Here is a 20,770-nt window from a genome sequence, read left to right on the forward strand (position 1 = left end):
TTCAGCTCTCATGAGGGATTCGTGGTCAAGCCGCCGGCTTCTTTAGCTGTTTATTGACTCGTGATTGCCTTTATTCTGCTGAGTAGTCCAGTCCCAATACGTTCAAGGCTCAAGCTAGGCGCGACACAAGGGTGTGTGGCGATATAAGCTTATAATGGTTCCTTTTTTTCGATGGCCGACTTTATATGTGTCACAGCAGGTGGAATTCTGCTAAGGGATAAGCTTAAGTGCAGAAAACGGCGGCTTTGGCGGGTGCGAGTAGGAGGTTTCGAATCTATCGCATTGACGATCTTCAGCTCTGTGACCATCTAAAGATCCGGCTCTGTCTGAAGTACTCCGTACTCCCAGGGCACGAAGGAAAGACCATGAGATAAAAATCATGGCCACGAGCTACATGCAAGTACCCATTAAGAGGCTGGTCGAGTACCATGACGAGAACCGAAAGCAATGATATACGAATGGAGAAAGGATATATAAGGATGCTTATTACATACCGTATTTATACTTAGGTTTGGCGTTGCTTCTCAACTAAGATCCACGCGGCCGTGAGTCTTCATACTGTTGGATGCTTACGTGGGTTAAGTACCACAGAGGTAGGCAACATAGGTACTATGCCGGACAAGAAAACAATACCTTGATGGTCTATGCCAGATATACCGAACCAAGACCCCCAAGTATACATGGCCCCTACTCTGGTAGTTGAGTGGCTTGGGTATGGCACTTGTCTGGAAGACACGCTCTCTGCACAGTTTATTTCTTTTTGCAACGTGCCAGGTCGAATCTGTTTGAGCGCTATTCACCTTGGAAGTCTATTTGATCATCCTTTGCTTTCCGCCGACGGTGAAGCAATCACACCTACCTATCCTAGTATTAGTAGCACTATTACTGATTTGTTTCCTAGCATATAGCTATCCCGGGAAATCAGCGTTCCATTGATCTTTTTGGGACAAGGAACGGCGGGAGACCATACTATACCTCCAGGGCTATCGGCAGGGTTAGGCATGGCACCTACTTCATAGATGTAGTTCTGCTCCGTCCTCCAGAACAACCTCTAAAAAGGGAAGTTACCAACCCACGCTCGGCACACGACACATAAAAACGGATCTTTCCCTCTCAACTCGCTTTCTTAGGTAGGCAGCACATTGCTGATTGACCGATCGAATAAGCTTTTATTGTTGTCTCACTTCTATCTAGCCTTCAAGGGTTTTGGACCCCTGATCGTCTGAGGTGTGGACCTGCATTGCGTGTTCCGGATGCCCTCTGATATCGACATCTCCCGCGGCAAGGGCACCACCACCTGCCTCGGGGCAAATAACAGCCCGCGAGACGGGAAGATCACCGATTATCACCTGTGATCAACAGTGGATAACATGAATATCACCCCATGCAGGATGCCCTGGGACCCAGCAAAGCGGGATGATGGTGGGCCGTTGCGTTCAATCCTCGAGTCCCTCAGGCATTTGGAGTAGGGGTCCGCCTGTCGCATAGAAGAGGACGAATTTCCAGGGCTCAAGTGGCTCACCTTCTCTTTTTCTCGTGCGTACATCCGTCCGTAAGAGTGTCGCTTGTCTTTGGCTTGTGTGCTTGTTCTTTCTTTCCTTCATCTTTGTTAACACCACTGTCATTCTTTGAAATATCCTTCGGGTGTCGCATCTACAATCGTTTGCTCATTCAGTCGACCGAGTCCTTCGTTTTCAAAAACTCTTCCTAATTGAATCCCGCTTTGGGATTACCATTCTTTTGTACACGGCATTCGATCCATCTCTGAGTATTCCGTGATCTAAATACAGTCTCCTTGAAGCATCAACATGAGGATCAGCAGCATCCTCGCAGGCGCTATACTGTTTGCCAGCAGTGCTAGCGCCGTAGATGTAGACCCTATCGTCATCAAGGGGTCCAAATTCTTCTACAAGAGCAATGACACCCAGTTTTATATCCGGGGCGTTGCCTACCAGCAGGACTATTCCGGCACCCAGTCTTCCTCGAATAGCTTCAAGGATCCTCTAGCCGATGCCGACGCTTGTAAGCGGGACGTTCCATACCTCGAGAAGCTTGGTACCAACACAATCCGTGTATATGCTGTCGACCCGACCGCGGACCATTCGACGTGCATGGACCTTCTCAGCCAGGCCGGCATCTATGTGATTGCGGACCTCTCATCCCCGGGGGAATCTATTATTCGTAATGACCCAAAGTGGAACAGCGACCTTTTTAACCGATACGTCACTGTGGTGGACGCTTTGGCCAAATATACCAACGTCATCGGGTTCTTTGCTGGAAACGAAGTGTCTAATACGAAGCAGACAACTGGTGCCAGCGCTTTTGTCAAGGCTGCAGTGAGAGACATGAAGGCATACATCAAAGCAAAGAACTACCGACCGATGGGGATCGGCTATGCTACCAATGACGATTCGTCAATCCGTGAGAAGATGGCCGACTATTTCAACTGCGATAATGCGCAGGAGAGTATTGATTTCTGGGGCTACAACATCTACTCCTGGTGTGGAGACTCTAACTACGAGGAGTCCGGTTACTCGACTCGTACTGATGAGTTCCGCAACTACTCGGTCCCTGTTTTCTTCGCTGAGTATGGTTGCAATGCGGTTGAGCCTCGCAAGTTCACTGAAGTCTCCGCGCTTTATGGACCGAAGATGGCTGATGTCTGGTCCGGTGGTATTGTTTATATGTACTTCCAGGAGGCCAACAATTACGGTATGTATTTGGTGGTTCTATCTGTCCTGCGTTCTGCGACTAACGATCCGCAGGGTTGGTCAGCATTGATGGCGACAAGGTAAGCACTAGAGCCGACTATAGCTATCTTTCCCAGCAGCTGGCTAGTGCTACTCCCTCTGGGACCAAGAAGAGCGAATACACCCCGGCAAACAGTGCTCTTCAGTCATGCCCACCAGTCAACGGCGATTGGCTTGCAACTGCGAGTCCCCTTCCACCCTCGCCAAACGGCGACCTTTGCTCGTGCATGGAGGACAGCTTAAGTTGCGCATTGAAGGACACTGTATCGGACGACCAGATCGAGAAGCTCTTTGGGACCGTCTGCGGCTATGATGTCTGCGAGGGAGTGACTGCCAACGCAACCACCGGCAAGTACGGCGCGTACAGTGTCTGCAGTCCCAAGCAGCAGCTGTCTTATGCCATGAATCTCTACTACGAGCAACAGTCCTCCAAAGGCAAGGCCCAGTCGGCCTGTGATTTCAACGGCGCTGCATCCACTCGGACTTCCAGCAGTCCCAGTGGCACTTGCTCTGCGCTTTTGAAGGAGGCTGGTAATTCCGGTACAGGCACTGTTACTAGCTCCCCAACTGGGGTTGCGGGAGCGGCCGCCGTTGGCTCCTCCGGCAGCGCTTCGGCGTCGACCTCTAAGGGTGCTGCATACATGAATGCTCCCGGAAGAGTCACGGTTGGTATCTGGCAGTTGGGTTTGTACGTGGTTACTGCCATTGCTGCCGGTGCTGGTATGATTCTACTGTAGATTTTCGGCTCGGTGTACATTAGAGGGATATGGTCTCTAGTTGTGGTTGCCGCTGAATGTAAACTCGGCCAGGAGTGAGAGGTTCAGGTCTTGTCCAAAGGCATGTATCCTTAGTAGGTGAGCGGCGTTTATAGACTCCGTATGCATTTTGTGTAATCCGGGGGGTCGTGAGTCCTCCCAGGAGTTGACTGTTTGGTAAATTATAGAATTTCGTGCTATTGGAGATCGTGATATAAATATATCACCAACGGCACCATGATTAGACAAATTCATAAGTATCGTCCCGGCTGGATTGAATATCATTATCTTAGATGCTGCTAAGTGGCTCGTAGGTAGATCCGATAAATAGGCAATTCGCAGCTGCTGCCACGAACACATAAGAAAAGAAACTAACTTGACATCCTTTGATCACAAGGGGTTTTTGGAGCACGTATGACTTTTTGGCTCATTAAATTATTTAGCTGAGGCTCTTCAACAATCAGGCCCGGGTGGTCTACGGAGTAGTGGTTCGAAACGCGCTGCTCGAAACACACGAGCCGACTCGGGGATGGACAGAAAACACTTAGTCAGCATTTGCCTGAGCTATAGAATCTGCCTGAGGCCGCAACTTCAGATGCTTTGTCACATGATTATCACATGACATTGGTAATTCACTACGTGTGATCTGCTAGCCTGTAACTGCTTCTCAGGGATTAACCCAAGCCTGCGAGAGGTCCCGCGTTCTCCGCGTCGGGCCCTGACCCTTCTTTTTCTTTTTCTTTTTGTGGTTGTAGTTCCCTATTACCATGGTACCAACATCTGTTTATTTTGCTGTACACAAACACCAGCAAGATTGGTGGACGGATATATAGCCCCCCAGTAGAAAGCAAGTAAACGCACACATGCTGCAGACTGTAAGATAATGAATGACAATTAACTATCACGTCCGTCCTGCATGACAACAGCCCGGGTCACCTGGATGCGGTTGCCATGTCAACCACCCAACTTCCAACTTTATACTCGGACTATCAACATGAGACACCTTCTGCCCAGCAAACAAATGTATATACATTATTCTCGTCCACAACCAAGAAAGCAAAGTGATAGAAGACCTATATAGTCTTCGCCGCCGTACTTCGCTCTCGCAGTCGCAATCGGAGACGCGGGCAAGCTGCACAACACCCGGAGGGAAGCCGCGGGACGTGCAACGAATCATGGCAAGACTTAACGCAACGCCAGCGAAGCAGACAACTGCTCGGAAATTGACGAAATTATCCGAGAAGAAGGAACCACACAGTTCCGTTCGACGCATATTCAAAGAGTGGTCACCAACGGCAGAGGCTGAAGAAGACAGGGAGGAACAATGGAGAAGAGCAACCGATGCATGGGCCAAAGAGAGATCTTATGGATTTGGAGGAAGGCCACCGCTGGGAAGAAGCGGATCGCAACGGGAAAAGAAGACGACTCTAGCAGCAAACTTCAACATACTTCCAGATAGTGACGGGTCGAGCGACGTGGACCAGGACTATAGATCCTCTACGAGCTCTGCCCGCGAGGAGACAAGCAAGACAACAGTCCCGCTGAAGCAAGCACACGTCAACTCACTCCTGCTCCCACTGTCGCAACAACCACGAAACCGACCAACCCAAAAACTGGAAACATACGACTATGCGAAGGAGAACGACCCCGTCGACGGGGACGAGGAGGAAAATGCACCGACAATATCCAGGCATTCATCCAATGCCTCTTCGCGGTATTCGCCAACGAGGAGGAATGCCCGCCAGGACATGGAAGAGAAGGAGGGAAACCTCCGATTTTTGAGTTATCGCCAGTCACAAGAGACTAATTCAGAAGACGAAGAGGGAGACAACAGCTTTAGTTCTCTGGATGATTTCATAGTCAGTGACAATGAAGAGCTGAGCTACCATGAGACATCTGCAGACGAACTAGAGGAGGAAGAGATCCCGAAAAAGATTTCTCCCCCCGGACCAAGGCGAAGGTTGTTAAGAGGTAGACGACCAAACCCAGAAGCAAGGCTCATGGAGGCTTTGATGAACCCTTCAAACAAAGATGACATCTGCTTAGAACCGTCTCTGCCACCTACAATGACGATACCATTCCCCCAGCTGAAACCAAAACCTGAGAAATCACACGTGAAAAATCCCAAAATCACCAAAGACATGGAAATCCCGAACCTGGAGGACTCTGATTCTGACTTCCAGCTTCAAAGGGACAGGTGAGTGGATTCCAGGCAATCCTTAGGCCATTATATCACTTATCTGTTGCACGCTGCTGACATCCCACAAGCACTGCAGCGGATACTGATTCACCCACAAAGAAATCAGAAGCGTCTTTGGCTGTTCTAGAAACACCACCTCCCAGTCCCTCTAAAAGCTCTCTACAGTCACCAACGAAGGACAGGATCTGCATACCGCCAACCCCATATCGCGAGAGCGTCGATGTTTTCTGGAGCCAAGAGGCCACCAATGACTGGATCGACCAACATTCTCCGCACAAGGGAGAAAAGAAATTAGAGCAGTATCTACGAGAATTTGAGGAGTCGGATGGTGATACCAACTCTGAAAACATGCGAAGACCCCGTGAAAGACATAGAGAGCCCAAAACTCCAAGCAAGACGGCGTTGAAGAGAGCAGAGACAGAGAAGAAAAAAGCTGCTCTGGCACGCAAGAAGCTGTTTGACAACAAGAAAGAGCAAATCGCAGATGAATTTCTCAAGGTCCTAGACGACGCCGTTTCTGGAGGCCAAATCCAAAAGCTCGCGGAAGAAACGGGCGGTGTCCGGATCATCTGGAGCAAAAACCTGCTGACTACCGCCGGACGTGCTAACTGGAAACGCGAGAAGATTGGAAAAGAGTCTCGAACACCAGAAAACGGATCTGAACCGTCAACGCTGATCAAGCAGCATGCTACGATTGAGCTAGCAGAGCGCATCATCGACAGCGAGGATCGACTGATCAACACAGTGGCACATGAGTACTGTCACCTGGCAAATTACATGATTTCAAACGTCCACAACAATCCCCATGGAGCAAGCTTTAAGCAATGGGGTCGCAAATGCAAAGAAGCCTTGAAAGATCACCCTGTGTACGGCGGAAGAGTCGAAGTGACGACGAAGCACAGCTACCAGATCGATTACAAATATGTCTGGAGCTGCGTTGACTGTGGTCAGAACTATGGCCGGCATTCCAAGAGCATTGACACAGCCAAATCTCGTTGTGGTGCGTGCAAAGGCCTTTTGCAGCAAATCAAGCCGAAGCCGAGAAACGTCTCACCCAGGAAGAAGCAACCAACTCCTCCGTCAGAGCGGTGCGAAAAGAAATCAGTGGAGGATATGGCGAAAGTGTTTGGCGAAGTCAGTTTGTATAGTTAGAGAACAGAAGTGAAGCTTTGACTGGCCTGCTGTCTATCCCTCTGGGAATGTTTGAGGATTTAGTCATTTCTCCGACATATGAGCGCTCCTTATGATGACATGACAGTTTTCTTTCAAAACTATCTTGATGCCCTCTTTCTTCTTACCCCCCGAAATCCACCTAATAATTCTTGAAAACCGGTAAAAGCAAGCGACCTTATTTCGATGGTGATAATGTAGAGGCAGCATCTGACACTGTACATGCAAAACATCATTCCATATATATTTCAAACCTTGTTTATATGTTTTCATTCCCACTGCAGATACCGATCATACAGATCCAACCGCATTTTGCCAGAAGTACCCTGTTTTGTTTATAATCGATTATCTCCGCCATTGCCCTTTTTATAGTAGACCATTGACCGGATGCGACGCGGACGCCGACTGTTAGTTGCGCGATGCGGCCTCTGCAGATGTTCACACGTACTTGCATCAACTCCCTGCGATTCTCTAAACAGGCATGCATATTTGTCTCGAATCAATTTCATGTCAGAAAGACATCATCGATGTCCACATTCACCCCCCTGAGCTCAGATGGGAGGCGCTGGGATAAAGCTGGTTCCAGCGAATCTCGTACGTCGAGCACAAGATCTGGCAAGACTCAGTATCGGCTTATTGAAGACGTCGAAGACCTGGATAGATACCGCCCCGAAGGGTACCATCCTCTACAAATCGGGGATGAGTTGGATTGTGGCCGCTATCGGCTGGTTCACAAGCTTGGGTATGGAGGATACGCGACCATATGGCTAGCTCGTGATCTACAAAGGGTCAGATATGTAGCCGTGAAGGTCATTACCGCTGATAGCAGTGGTTGCTCTCCTGAGGCTAGCTTTCTACGTTCTCTTGGAAACACGCGATCCGGACCAGGGAGAGAGATTATCCCACCGCTGATCGACGTATTCTGGATCGCTGGTCCCAATGGGAAGCACAGATGTATCGTGACTTCGCCCGCGCAGATGAGCTTGTTTGACGCCAAAGAGGCTTCTACCTTCGGGCTCTTTCGGCCCAAGGTCGCGCAGTCGATTGTTGCTCAGCTCATTCGTGGAGTCGCATTTCTTCACCATGAGAACATTGTGCATGGCGGTATGTGATACGTATAGATGTGTCTGGCTGAATTTCCTGGCTGATACCACTTCCAAGACCTTCATCTTGGCAACATTCTGATCCAGTTTCCTGGAGTGATTGATCGCCTCTCCACATCGGAGCTGTATGAGAGATTCGGTGAGCCAGAGTCAGAAGCCGTCGTTCGTCTCGATGGCAAGCCGTTGCTGGACGGCGTACCCGCCCACGTATTCATTCCCGGTTGGTTCGGCGTCCCCAGCGACGAGATTGTTCTTGGTGACGAGAAGATCATCCTTAGCGACTTTGGGGAATCTTTCAACCCAGACAAAGAGCTCAGATTCTCCTCGAAGACACTTCCGCTCCTCCAGCCACCGGAAGCTAGATTCTCGGACGAGCCGCTCTCCTTTGCTGCAGACATCTGGACACTTGCCTGTACCATCTGGGAAATTTTTGGCCAGCGACCTTTGTTTGAAGCTTTCTTCCCAACTGCCGACCGCGTTACCATGGAGCAAGTCGAAATCCTAGGCATCTTGCCTCCGGAATGGTGGCGAAAATGGAGCAGAAGACTGGAATGGTTCAACGAAGATGGTGAAATGGATCTGAAGCCAGAGACGTCTGGGGGCCACGATGGCGTGCGCAGGACCTTGGACAAGAGGTTCGACTACTGCATACAGGAGCCTCGGGATGAGGCGGGCCTGGAGATCGTGACGGAGGAAGAAAGGAGAGCGTTTGAGGGGATGCTTCGGTCGATGTTGGCCTTTCGGCCAGAGGAAAGGGCAACAGCACAACAGGTATTGCACTCAGAATGGATGAAGGGCTGGGGAATACCTGCTCTGGAACAGAGTTGGAGTACCTTTGATTCGTAGGAAAGCTAAACAAAAGGTACAAGGCTGAGTCCTGAACCAGCATTAAGAAAGAGGAAAGATCTGCCCGTAAATTAAATTATATTGATATTCTATAACCATTCTTGCTGTAGACTAATTGTTTTTAGTAATAGGGTACCTGAAGCAATCAAAGAGTGTAGGTAATGACACCAGTTTCCAGACTGTAAGCGTTTCCCAGCTCTTCTGCACAATAGGCCAGTCCCTACTCATCCCATTCAAGTCCCTAAGCAAACAATCCCCAGTCCTTAACCTCCAAAGTCTGCACCAGCCGATCAATAGCCTCAGTAGCTACCTCCTCCTCCTTCGACAAACCCCGCGGATCCCCGGACAAATCGAACTCATCATGCGGCACATTAAAGAAAACAAGCAGATCCGATTCCTGCGCCTCCAGCCGCACAAGCAGATAATGCACCGTCACACGCGACGTCTGCGGCCCATCTGCACTAGATCCCGCCGCCGCACCCCCAACCGAAACAGGAATCCTCCCCGTATTGGTATCCCTCCGCTGCCGCTTGGGCGTCGTCATCTGCACTACACCCTTGTACGCATGCGCGCGCGCAGAGGCAGGGATCTTGGCTGGGGTTACCGCTGTCGCGGGGATAATCACCTGCATCGTGTCGTCTTCATCGTACAAGTCGCGGAGGTGGTACATGACGGCTGCTTTGTCGATTGTCTCGTGGGTGGCGGGGATGCCGCCGCGGACGGCGGCCTGCGCGTCCAGCGTTGATAGGGCCTGCTCTTGCGTGACACGCTGGTTGACTTCGACGATGAGGCTGGAGAGGGTGGTCGGGGAGAGGAAGAGTTCTTGGTGATCTGGGATCTCGCGGAGGGAGCTGGGTGCATGAAATGTTAGCTTGGGTTTTTATTGAAAAGCAGGAATGTGTGATATACTGACCTTCCGTCTACCCAGCCTTCGGGGATGATGCCCTGTATCGCGCCGCCGTAGAAGGGCTGCTCAGTAAGGGTAGCCATATCGTCTTGTTGCACGCAATGATTTCTTTAACGCGGGGAAGCTGTCGGAGATAATCGAAGCTCGGGGGCCAAGAAATATTCAAATGGCGAGGGGAAAGTGATCTGGGTGAGCTGAGTTAGCCAGGATAAGCGTATGGGAAGCTATCTCAGAGCTATTTATCATCCCATTTCTCAGTGTTTCTGTTGTTTCGATGCTGTTGACTGCGGTCGACGGTCTTCCGCTGCAGAAATGACGTCCGCCTTTGGTCGAGACTGGAGGGGTTCCCTTCCGTCTGATTGGTCGGATTTGACTTCTACGAGTGCTTGGTTGGGGATCAATGTTTACATATGCTTAGTCTAAAGCACAGCTGGAGCCTACAGTGGTAGATAGATGCCTATTTTACTATTGTGCGCAAGACCAACTGTAGAAAGACGGTTGTCGGTGCTCCGGTTGCTGCCTCAGCTCGCGGATTGCTTGGCGCTGAGGGCAGGTCTCTACAAGATAGAAGCAAAGTGCACGGGATAACCCATACATATATCATTATTCTTCACATGTCTAACAGCTCCTCACTGAACTCATCCAATGCGATGAATCTAAATTGCCTCCCCCATTTCGCGCGAAATTCCTTCCGACGATAGGCGAAGCTCGTCACTTGCGAGAAACTCACAAGCTCGACGTTCCATCCTCGCTGCAGTGCTCGCTCCACCATCTTCATGAAGCCTCCTGAAAACTCAGCTTCCGCTGCGTCTCCTGTGGCTAGAACAATAGTCGCCGGTTCATCGGTATCCACCAGACTCTCTAGGATCTTCAGGTGCAGAATTTCGTCCACTCCCTGTTCAACCCATCGCTCCTCCGGCGCATCGTTCGTTTCAGAACCGCTGCCTCCTTCCTGAGCGCTGACTCGGGGATTCTTCCGATACTTCAACTGACGACGAGTCACATGTTTTACCTTGTGAACCCGATCCAATATATTGGCCTCGTAGCCCAGCTTTTGACTTTCGTCAATGGCTGCAAATCGATCAGAGCCAACCAAGACTCTCTTGGCAGCGGGGCGACCACGTTCGAGAATCAAAGAGAAGTTCTGAAACGAAAGGGGTAGACGCCGAATGCGAGTCTTCACAGGTATATTGCGAGCTAGCTTCGCAGAGTCATGAAAGCCAACCATAATCTGCCATATGCGAAGTTAGTCACGATCATGAAATTACAGTGTACCGAATACTCACGTTGGACATATCGACAAAGACATGGATGGGACGAGAAGCCTGATCGTTCGGTTTAGTGCTCGGAGACCGGCCAACTTGAGCCACGGCTTCCGCGTACTCGGGAAATCTCTTCAGGAGTTTGGTAAGAAGACCAACTCTTCGGTCTGCTGCCGATTTATACGCAATGGGCCGCACGCGAATAGGACCAGGCAAGCTCTTGAGAGTTTCAGCTGTCAGGGACCCTTCCAACTCGTCAAAAGAGGATGGCGGAGTCTCGCATGGCTCAGCATTGGACGCCGGTGTGCAGACTTGAGAGGGAATGAAGGACACGGCACCCCGTTTTTTCAACAAGGGTGGGTCAAAGACACTGAAGTTGCCGTCGGACTCTGCCTCCGCACTACTCTCCGACGAGCTGACATCAGAAACTTTCGATTGAGGGTTCTGACAAGCTGTGCTGTTTTCTGCTACAGCTTTCTTTTTGGGGAGTTGAGCTTCAGAGGCATTTGAACTAAGGATCGGTCTAGGGGCAGCCCGAGATGTCTGTTCGATAGTATGTTCGGCAAATTTTACTGTGGCTATAGGTCTCTTGAGGATCTGAATCGGCTTGCATTTCTGAGGCTGTTCAGCACAAGTAGGCTGAGACTGTTCTGTCTTCACGCCTGGTGAACTACCGTGGCCAAGGAGATCCCAGAGAGGGCCAAAATCACCTAGCCTCGGATAACTACCGCTCGAATCGTTGGCAGTTTTCTTGGTGTCGTCTTTCTCGAAGGTAGCAGACAAATTGGTGTGGCCAGCCACATGGGCTTGCTCACGCCCGTTGTACACAGGCGAACGTAGCAGATTCAACACCGGAGTGAAGTCCCAGTTCGAAGCTGTCTCAGCAGGCGATGGCATTGACAACTAACACGATGTTTTGAGTTGATATGTATGCTTAAGAGTTGTGGAAGTGTCAAGGCTCTTCTCAGATAATGCGGGGTCACGAAAGAATCACAAAGAACGGTAAACTAAACTGGAGCGACAATAGAAATGACTAGAGACGACAAGATGATAAACAAAAACAGGATGTAAAGGTGGAACAGGTCACCATGGTCGTCGATACAATCGCACAACACAACGTTGCTGCCAGAAGCATGAAGGAAACGTAGATGATAGAGAAGGGCAGATCGGGCATACACCCATGATGACCTTTGCAGATGACTCGATGGGTGGCGATTATTCTGTCAGTTCCCACCGCCTTCTCTATCGCCTGAATCAAAAGCTCTTTTCCATAAACGGTATAGCCTTTCCGGAGCCCGGAATGACAGATAACCCGATGCAAACATTGCTGCAAAACTGCCAAGAATAATGCTAACCACATATGGCTAGCTGTTAATCATCCGGACGTCATAGATCTGGTTCAACCATATTACCTGCTCTGATGGTTGTGGCTTAAACTTCAACGTCAGAGCTTCAAGCCTCATGAGAGTCAGGTACAAGTTTCGTAATTGTGACGTTGGGTGGATCATAGGTATGTCATGTCCGAGGCACAGGGCTCGGTGATGGCCAGTTGCGGGGTATGGCTCCTTGCAAGCACTTGTGAATCATGACAGAGTATGGTACCTGGGCTAGTCGCAATTCTGGTTACGGATATCGCAAGATACAGGTTGCTCAAACGACGTCATTGAAGCTATCAAGTTTCAGGAGTCCAGAAATGGCAGGCAGAGAAAGATATAAAGGTCTCGTTCGACCAGTGTAGAGCTCCTTCATCATCAACAACAATCACAACATTCCAAATAATCCACAAGCAGGCAAACACTTTTCGAATTTCAAACAATCTTACTTTCTCCTTATCAAACCATCTTCAAAATGTCTGACGCCGGTCGCAAGGATTTCTCTACCAGTATGTGATATGCACTCCATACTCTTGCAACTATTGGTACCGTACACTAACAGACGTGCAGAGGCCAAGGAGGAGATCACTCCTGACTCCACCAAGTCCACCCAGCAGAAGGTCAAGGAGGGTGTTACTGACACCGGCGACCGTGTCGCTCGTGGTCTGCAGACCGACGGGAGCAAGTCCGGCACTCAGGAGGCTTTCGACAAGACTCAGCGTTCCCATGACAACCACGCCCACGGTGGTGCTACCGGATCCATGTGAGTATTCTTCGCGAACAGACCTGATATCGCAGCTAGTTCTGACTTGTCTTCGTGTAGTGGTGACAAGGTCAAGCACGCCGTCGGCCTTGGAAACCACTAGATATGCTGTTGGAAGCGAACGGATAGCTTGCAGCAGCTTGATATCATGATTCCATTATGAGTTCACGATACCACTTCGGAAACCATGTCTTCATACCCTTTGTCATTATTAGTTACGAATGATATGTCTCCATGATGGAAAGTCGCTCACATGCCGCGCCTCTATCCGTAGTTCATATCTTCTCCAGTAAACTCTCAAACATCGAGTCTCGTCGCTCAATGAGCTGGTTCAATTCTCGCTCGAGCTGCCTGTATTGTGCCCGAGCGCCCTGAATGTCCTTCGGCAGATCATGAAACATTTTTAATCGGTGGTCCAAACTCTGGATAATGTCTTTGAGTTGGCTTATTTGCTTCTCTCCTGTGACCAAGTCTTCAATCGTAGGACCTTTGCTGCTGTTTCTTCCCAGAGTTGCTAACCTATCTTGGTATTCACTAAGTTTTGCAGTGAGCATTTTGGTACTCCTCAACCACTCAGCGGTCTGAGCTGGGAGGTCTGCAGGTACTTCGAATGCAGGATCGGACTTGAGTTGATCAAGTCGTCCCTGTAGAGCGGCCAGTTCTCTTTCCAGATGTTTTTGTAGCATGTCAATCTTAGAGATTTCCTCCTGAGCATCAAATTCCTCTACCGTGAGCTCAATGATCGACTGACCAAGGTCTTTGGTACCTGTGCGTAGAGCCCCCAGGACAGCAGTCGTCTCCGCCAAGTCGTCGAGGTCTCGTTTTCCAATCTCACCGAGACAAAGCTCCAGCTCATCCAGCAGTTCTTTCTTCTGTTTATCCCCAGCTTCCTCACGTGCTTTGAATTCCCGAATCGCTTCCTCACGCGCACGGTGGAGCAAGGCGGCCTCTTCGTCCGCTGCGTCGTTAGCAGCAGCAAGAGCTAAAAGTGTACGCAAAGTGTCTTCATTCCGTTCAAAATTCGGTACCGGATTCGGTGAGTATTGGCGACTTAGCCAGGAATTCACATATGCCCAGTCTTTGGCCTGAATGGCTGCTTGACGCGCCTTTGCGGGGGAAAGGAGCGGGCTGTCCATCGCGAGTGCGGTCCTACTAAACTCCTGACTGGTATGAAGAGAAGCAGAGAAGTAAAATTGTAAACCGGACTGCACCGATCAATTCCCGCGGGTAATCGAGCTTTATCAATTGTGCCACCGGCGTTTCCATAGGATCGGCTCGAGACGACTATGCGATTGTTGATGTTGAACTGAAATCGGGGACCGGGGATTGTTGTGATTCCGACTTCCCGCCTTCGCTGTAGTGACCTCCTGGATACATCATCCTCCGACAGCTCGCCCGTCTGACCATTAGTCGGATAGCCCACCATGGAAAGCTACTTTCCTCCGGGAGCTCTAGCTAACCACTCGTCCATACGTGCTCCTTCCCCAGCCTCCACTCCGTTATCGCCGCCTACACAACGATCGAATGCCTTGTCAAACCGACTGACAAGTGTACTGTCGGCCTCCTATGCGGACTCCGATATACGCGATGCGCTGGAGACACTCAGTCTTCGGGGTGTACACAACACTGCAGAGACGCGAAGGCAGCTGCGCTTAGATGTGCAAAAAGAAGTGGTGGAATGCAATGCAGAAATCGTGCGGGATTTCGGCAAGGTCGCAGAGGTGAGCCGTTTCGCATCTTGGGCGGCACAAGAGCGACATTTGAGACGGGTAGCTAACATAGTCCAAATTGGTAGCAATTGCAAAGGATCGGGACCGTGATATCAAGCCTGAATCAAACGTGTGAAGAAATGCGGCAGCACATTGTCCGAGCCAAACAGGACACGGCACCAGTCATCGAGGAAGCATCTGCACTGATGAACCAGAAGAAGGAATCGGAGACAAAACAACAACTTCTCGATGCATTTGTGAAGCACTTCGTCGTCTCAGACGATGACCTACTTGTTCTCACATCGGCAGAGGAACCAATTGACGACCGCTTTTTCGATGTTCTGGATCGGGTAAAACAGGTGCACCATGATTGCGAAGTCCTACTGGGAGGGGAGAGCCAAAGGCTGGGCCTGGAATTGATGGAGAAGAGCTCCAGAAATCTGAATTCCGCATACCAGAAACTCTTCAGATGGATACAGAAGGAGTTTAAGTCCTTAAACCTCGAGGACCCGCGAATCAGCAGTTCAATCAGGCGCGCTTTGCGCGTCCTGGCCGAGCGACCGAGCCTATTTCATAGCTGCTTGGACTTCTTCGCCGACGCACGGGATTATGTCCTGTCCGACGCCTTTCATTATGCCCTAACCGACGCCGTCTCCGGCAATGGGGGTGACCGAAACGTGAAACCGATCGAGTTCTCTGCTCATGACCCTTTGCGGTACGTCGGCGATATGCTGGCATGGGTCCACTCTACGACTGTATCCGAGAAAGAGGCTTTGGAAGCTTTGTTCGTGGCAGATGGGGAGGAAATCGCCAAAGGAATCCAGGCTGGCCTGAGCAGCGAACCCTGGTCTCGTATTGATGAGGGAGAAGAGGTCTCCTTTGATGGTCAGAAAGCCCTTAGCGACCTCGTGAATCGTGATCTAGTCGGAGTGTCTCGAGCTTTACGGCAGCGGGTTGAATTGGTGATTCAGGGCCACGATGAGCCTGTCACTTGCTATAGGGTTGTTCACTTGCTTTCATTCTATCGAGCAACATTTTCCCGACTGCTGGGAACGAAATCCAATTTGGCGGACATGATGCAGACACTAGAGAACTTCACATTCGCCCGCTTCGAAAGTATCATGCACGAGCAAGTCAATATACTCTCTAACGATCATTCTGCCTTGACTCCACCGGACGACCTTTCCGCACCCGAGTTCTTCCTTGATGCCTTGGAAGAACTGACCTCCCTCATGAAGACCCATGACGCTTCACTCGGGGCAGAAGATGCGAAAACCGAAAGCACAGCGGATAATAAATTTACCCCCGTCCTCCGTGTCGCGTTTGACCCTTTCCTGGAACTGGCCAAATCTTCAGCGGCCGAGCTCCCCGACGCAACAGCCCGAGCTATCTACACCACCAACGTTCTCCTAACGGCACGTTCAACGATCTCTGCCTTCCCATTCGCAAGTGCAACACATCTGAATCCTATCTCTACAGCACTATCTAGCCTGCGGATGGAAATGCTTGAAATCCAACACCGCTATCTACTCGATACTTCAGGCCTGGGCATCTTGTTGGCTGCCCTCGAGCCTTTCTCGCCATCCTCAACAACTCAAAAACCAGAATCCAAAGAAAAGGATGGCCAGGCACCGCCGCAGGCTGATAAGCAACCCACAGACATCGCCGAGATAGCTGACCATCCCGCCTTCCAGCCAGAAGCCCTCATCGCCGTCAGCCAACAACTTGATGACTTCCTTCCCTCGGCCCTGATGGATGCAACGGATAATTTGAAGCACCTGCAGAGCGCCAGTTTTGTTCAGAGTGTCACGGAAGAAGCGGTCGAGGCTTTCTGCCGCGACTTTGAATTTGTGGAGGGCATGATTATCGGCGCGGACGAAGCTAGAGGTCGAGTCCATATTAAACGGACGGAGGATGGAAGTGACGCTGGTGCTGAGGATGAGGTTGTCTCTGAGAGTGGAAATGGACCTGATGATGACGAACAGGAATCTGGGCTTAGGACGCTCTTCCCTCGTACTACGGGCGAGATCCGGGTGTTACTCAGCTGATCGCTATGAGACTGTTTCCTCATGACTTACGGGGTAGAGTTGTGTATATAGGTGCTTCATCTAGATATTTATCTGGTCGAACCTAGTTCTTGATGAAATTTGCTTTGCGCTCTACTAGTGCTAAGGGCACATTACACCGCGGCATGTATATACTTCATTGCGATGTTGAAGGGATTACGCCCGTCGGATCATAATACCATAAGGGTCCCGATCGCGTTCACTTACGTCAACAGCACAACTAGAGTCTCTGTAGACCTCCTCATAACTCCCAATCACGCTTGGCCCTCCTTCCTTAAAAATCTCCTCTAAAGCCTTTAGCCCTTCTTCGCGCTGGGCCTCCCATTCCTCCTTGAGGGTAGCGGCTAGCTTCTGACGCATGACGGCATGCAAGTACCCCCTTTCTGTATTAGAATGGGCGAGCGCAATGACAACTGAGCCACGCTCAATGGCCGACAGCGCTTCATGGTGACTCAACTCGCCTGTGAACAAAAGATCTGGCAGGCTGCTGGAACTCATAAGGATACTAGATCCAGATCCCGGACAGATACCAATGGTGCGGATCTTAATTAGATCGACCGGGACAGTCTGTGGGATCGCGATCGGGATACCGCCTGGGTGCCCGACGCCTTGTGCTATGCGGTCGACGATGGTGGTCAGAGGCTGGGGGGTCTCGAAGGTGACGAGACGGCCCATACCAGCTGATTCCATACCTTCAGGCACTGGGGTTGGAGACGGATGGATCGTGCTTCGGACGTGGGGGGCTGCGGAGGAGGGGGAGGTGGATGCTGGCCGAGGTTGAGGATAGGTTGGCTGGGAGTAGTGCTGAGAGGAGGACGCAGAGAGAGAGGGAGAAACGTCGGTAGATGGGGCAATTGCGCCGGTAACGACGTCGCAAAGCCAGTCTGCCATTCCACCGGGGGTAGCGTCCACAGCTGTATGCGGCGAGTACACGCTGATGCCATCCGAGGCGAGCCGCAGCAGCGTCTGTTGCTGTGTGTCATTGAGAGTGAGGGACTTCAGTCCTCGAAAGATGATGGGGTCTTCGTCGCAAAAAAATTGGTTAGCAAATATGCTGGTAGCCAGTAGAGGATGTCGGTACAATGCATACGGTAGGCCACAACCACTGAATCCTTCCGCTTGATAGCTTCATCTGCCACAGCCTTTGTGAGGTCAATGGTCAGAAGCACAGAATTCTTCTGCCGCCGAGCGGGATGGAAGGGAGCTTCAAGAAGCACTGGGTGAGAATTGTATGAGCAGTTGGAACACTATGACATAATACAGGCAATCTTATCTCACAGCCAGTGTTGTCAAAGCTCTTGTCTGCTAATGACTCCGGATAGCTGTAGCAGAGTTAGCAAAAAAGCAATTGAGAAGAAACCGCCAGTGACGGTAGGATGAAGGTGCAAGCATACAGCTTCTTCATGGAGCTCACAACCGCCCGAGTGAAAGGTGACGAGGTGGTCGACATTGTTGAGAGTCGGCGCAGTGCTACTCGGGAGAGAGAACTCATGAAAGGTTGCAATAATATTCAGCAAGTAATGTTGCTCAACAGCATATGTATGTCTTTGAAAGAAAATCATAGCAGAAGGTAAACCCCAAACGATAAGAGAGGGGATAGCTTGCGCCACGCCGATAGATACACACCAGCCACACCATGCAGGTGATTAGATACCTAAAACCCAGCGTGCAAACTAGTCAAGCCACATACTGTAATTTACGCCGTCACACATTCCCGCCCGGATTCCGTCATTCATCTTCCGCGGATTGATAATATCTGATCAACTGCTTCAGTATCACTTATCAGTTTTCTAAGCTGTTTGCTAAATCTATTAGTTACACATCAACGCCTTGGCTTGGGCATCAGAGGAAGACCCCCGCTGACCCCTCTATTACTTAAAGCCTGATAGCCGCGCTTGATGTACTCCCGCACCACCACTTTGTTAAGCAGAAGCTGCCGGTACCTTCTCCGCACCCCCATTCACCAAAACTCGCCCTTTTCGATTACTGCACGCTCCTTCGCGGCTATCAACGCAGCAATGGCGGACGCAACGTCGAGTGTGACGCCGGAGCTACTGAAGAGTAAACTGGTTGAACAACTTCAGGCGCAGGTTGTGGAGATTGAGGATTTGTCTGGTGTGTAAAGTCTGCGACGCTGGCCTGTAGTACGGATATACTTGACTGAGGGGTGTCTAACTTCTTTTTTCCTCTGCCATAGGTGGCTGCGGACAGGCTTTCCAGGCGATTATTGTTTCTCCGCAGTTTGAGAAGAAGAACATGCTTGCGCGCCATCGGTTGGTGAACTCGGTCTTGAAGTCGGAGATTGCTGCTATCCACGCCTGGACACCCAAGTGTTACACCCCCGAGCAATGGCAGGCCCTGCAGCAAGGAAGCGCTTGAATCGGCAATATACTAAGATTATGACTATGTCGCTTGGACTAGGGGCGAGTTAGGTCGATTGAAACGTTGTATATTCCAGATGCCCTTATCGCATTTGGGTATCGAACAATCAGGCGCTAGGAGGATATCTGGGATACATCGCCTCTGACTATAGACTACATGATGGGGATCACCATCGTACCATCAACAGGATAACCCCAAAATCACAGTATGAATTTTGATACCTACGTTTAGCCCAACACCTTCTCTGCCGCCGAGACTACATTCCATGTGTTAGTAGATTTTCTGGCAGCCAAGAAAATAGTAGGAACTATGCATACCGTTGACACCGGTGTTATCGGGCTCAATATAAGCCTCCTTAACCTTTCCATCCTCAACGACAAGCGCATAGCGCTTGCTTCTGTGGTTCCCAAAGATTGAGCTGCTGTCGAAGGTGACGTCGAGCGCCTCCGAGAACTTGCCGGTCGGGTCGCCCAGAAAGCGGATCTATCCTCCTCTTTAGCGTCCATTGATTTGTAGATTCGCAGTGTCATGGGGAAGACTTACACCACTCTTGCCGGTGGCATCAAGGGAAACGCCCCAGGCCTTCATCCTATTATGACTCGGTAAGCTGCGGTCACTGAAAACCCCAGGCATGGAGGCTCCTTAACGATCAACCATCGGCGACTTACACAAAGGGGTCATTGACCGACACCACGAAGACCTGGCCGGCTTCCTTGAGCTTGGGGTGGTTGATATATCCAGGCACGTGAGAGCTAGAGCAAGCGGGGCCTTTCATTCGAGTGAATTAGCATTTGTCTTTTTCTGTCACTGATGTCGCGTCGGATTGGATGCTTATGAGACGGAGGGCTTCAAGGCTGGGGGCCGCAAACGTACTGAAAGCAGCAGGGACACCGATAATGATCCCCTTTCCCTTGAGCTCCTTCGCAAGATTGACTTTGTTTCCAGGTGAACTCTCGACCAGCACGTCAAGATCTGGCACGGCGTCTCCCTTTTGGACGAAGGCTGGAGCGGTGCTGTGAAACAGCGCCCTCCGGGGCACGGCGCGAGGGGCGCTGGTAGCGAGGCGACGGGCAGCGAACATCTTTATGAGAAGACGAACTGTTGAGCTCAAAATGTGCTTAGCAGCGGCTATGAAATATGTAAATATGCCAATTTAATTGACAGATAATGGTCCTTGAGATAGAGGATGAAGCGATGGATGCGTAGGAAGGTTTGTGTACCTGGCGCGTCGTTGGGGCTAGAGAGCATGGCCGAGGCGCTTCACTGCTTGGACGTATTTCGTCATGGACTCCTCTCTGCTGGTATGGCAGCATGGGGAGCCATGTAATTTTCCCATCAGCACTTTATTCGATACAAAATGTAATTGATGACTGTCATAGATATTCCAGTGCATCTGCTTGCCTTTTCCTACTACTGTAAGGTATAGTCAAGTCATGAGGAGATTCCGGCGGTTCCAGGGTCTTGGTTAATGTACAGTCAAGACG

General features: G+C 50.5%; 11 protein-coding genes across 11 annotated transcripts; 6 read left to right on the plus strand and 5 right to left on the minus strand.

Annotated features, from left to right (window-relative positions):
• Positions 1-1,808: 1,808 nt before the first annotated feature.
• Aspvir_009948 (glycoside hydrolase family 72 protein) lies at positions 1,809-3,487 on the plus strand (the record flags this gene model as incomplete). The annotated part of the gene is made up of 2 exons (XM_043273085.1): positions 1,809-2,712; positions 2,766-3,487. The coding sequence occupies 2 exons, from the start codon at positions 1,809-1,811 to the stop codon at positions 3,485-3,487; spliced, it is 1,626 nt and encodes a 541-aa protein (XP_043129020.1).
• Positions 3,488-4,680: 1,193 nt separating this feature from the next.
• Positions 4,681-6,857, plus strand: Aspvir_009949 (SprT family zinc-dependent metalloprotease; the record flags this gene model as incomplete). The annotated part of the gene is made up of 2 exons (XM_043273086.1): positions 4,681-5,702; positions 5,774-6,857. 2 exons carry the CDS (start codon positions 4,681-4,683, stop codon positions 6,855-6,857), a joined length of 2,106 nt encoding a protein of 701 aa, XP_043129021.1.
• Positions 6,858-7,402: 545 nt separating this feature from the next.
• On the plus strand, positions 7,403-8,824 carry Aspvir_009950 (uncharacterized protein; the record flags this gene model as incomplete). Its single annotated transcript, XM_043273087.1, has 2 exons — positions 7,403-7,979; positions 8,037-8,824. The coding sequence occupies 2 exons, from the start codon at positions 7,403-7,405 to the stop codon at positions 8,822-8,824; spliced, it is 1,365 nt and encodes a 454-aa protein (XP_043129022.1).
• Positions 8,825-9,065: 241 nt separating this feature from the next.
• Positions 9,066-9,814, minus strand: mog1 (Ran GTPase-binding protein MOG1; the record flags this gene model as incomplete). Its single annotated transcript, XM_043273088.1, has 2 exons — positions 9,066-9,675; positions 9,738-9,814. 2 exons carry the CDS (start codon positions 9,812-9,814, stop codon positions 9,066-9,068), a joined length of 687 nt encoding a protein of 228 aa, XP_043129023.1.
• Positions 9,815-10,341: 527 nt separating this feature from the next.
• Positions 10,342-11,890, minus strand: Aspvir_009952 (NYN domain-containing protein; the record flags this gene model as incomplete). Its single annotated transcript, XM_043273089.1, has 2 exons — positions 10,342-10,962; positions 11,018-11,890. 2 exons carry the CDS (start codon positions 11,888-11,890, stop codon positions 10,342-10,344), a joined length of 1,494 nt encoding a protein of 497 aa, XP_043129024.1.
• A 951-nt stretch (positions 11,891-12,841) lies between these two features.
• Aspvir_009953 (heat shock 9/12 family protein) lies at positions 12,842-13,232 on the plus strand (the record flags this gene model as incomplete). Its single annotated transcript, XM_043273090.1, has 3 exons — positions 12,842-12,875; positions 12,937-13,129; positions 13,190-13,232. The coding sequence occupies 3 exons, from the start codon at positions 12,842-12,844 to the stop codon at positions 13,230-13,232; spliced, it is 270 nt and encodes an 89-aa protein (XP_043129025.1).
• Positions 13,233-13,404: 172 nt separating this feature from the next.
• On the minus strand, positions 13,405-14,265 carry Aspvir_009954 (uncharacterized protein; the record flags this gene model as incomplete). Its single annotated transcript, XM_043273091.1, has 1 exon — positions 13,405-14,265. One exon carries the CDS (start codon positions 14,263-14,265, stop codon positions 13,405-13,407), a length of 861 nt encoding a protein of 286 aa, XP_043129026.1.
• Positions 14,266-14,553: 288 nt separating this feature from the next.
• Positions 14,554-16,886, plus strand: cog6 (Golgi transport complex subunit COG6; the record flags this gene model as incomplete). The annotated part of the gene is made up of 2 exons (XM_043273092.1): positions 14,554-14,850; positions 14,925-16,886. 2 exons carry the CDS (start codon positions 14,554-14,556, stop codon positions 16,884-16,886), a joined length of 2,259 nt encoding a protein of 752 aa, XP_043129027.1.
• Positions 16,887-17,060: 174 nt separating this feature from the next.
• On the minus strand, positions 17,061-18,396 carry Aspvir_009956 (Nif3-like dinuclear metal center hexameric protein; the record flags this gene model as incomplete). Its single annotated transcript, XM_043273093.1, has 4 exons — positions 17,061-17,926; positions 17,995-18,120; positions 18,183-18,226; positions 18,299-18,396. The coding sequence occupies 4 exons, from the start codon at positions 18,394-18,396 to the stop codon at positions 17,061-17,063; spliced, it is 1,134 nt and encodes a 377-aa protein (XP_043129028.1).
• Positions 18,397-18,922: 526 nt separating this feature from the next.
• On the plus strand, positions 18,923-19,283 carry Aspvir_009957 (BolA family protein; the record flags this gene model as incomplete). Its single annotated transcript, XM_043273094.1, has 2 exons — positions 18,923-19,019; positions 19,102-19,283. 2 exons carry the CDS (start codon positions 18,923-18,925, stop codon positions 19,281-19,283), a joined length of 279 nt encoding a protein of 92 aa, XP_043129029.1.
• Positions 19,284-19,513: 230 nt separating this feature from the next.
• Positions 19,514-20,367, minus strand: Aspvir_009958 (peroxiredoxin family protein; the record flags this gene model as incomplete). The annotated part of the gene is made up of 5 exons (XM_043273095.1): positions 19,514-19,542; positions 19,604-19,769; positions 19,830-19,875; positions 19,955-20,054; positions 20,160-20,367. 5 exons carry the CDS (start codon positions 20,365-20,367, stop codon positions 19,514-19,516), a joined length of 549 nt encoding a protein of 182 aa, XP_043129030.1.
• Between the last annotated feature and the right edge of the window lie 403 nt (positions 20,368-20,770).

The sequence above is a fragment of the Aspergillus viridinutans genome (assembly GCF_018404265.1).
Source record: "Aspergillus viridinutans IFM 47045 DNA, scaffold_9, whole genome shotgun sequence".
Lineage (NCBI taxonomy): Eukaryota > Fungi > Ascomycota > Eurotiomycetes > Eurotiales > Aspergillaceae > Aspergillus > Aspergillus viridinutans.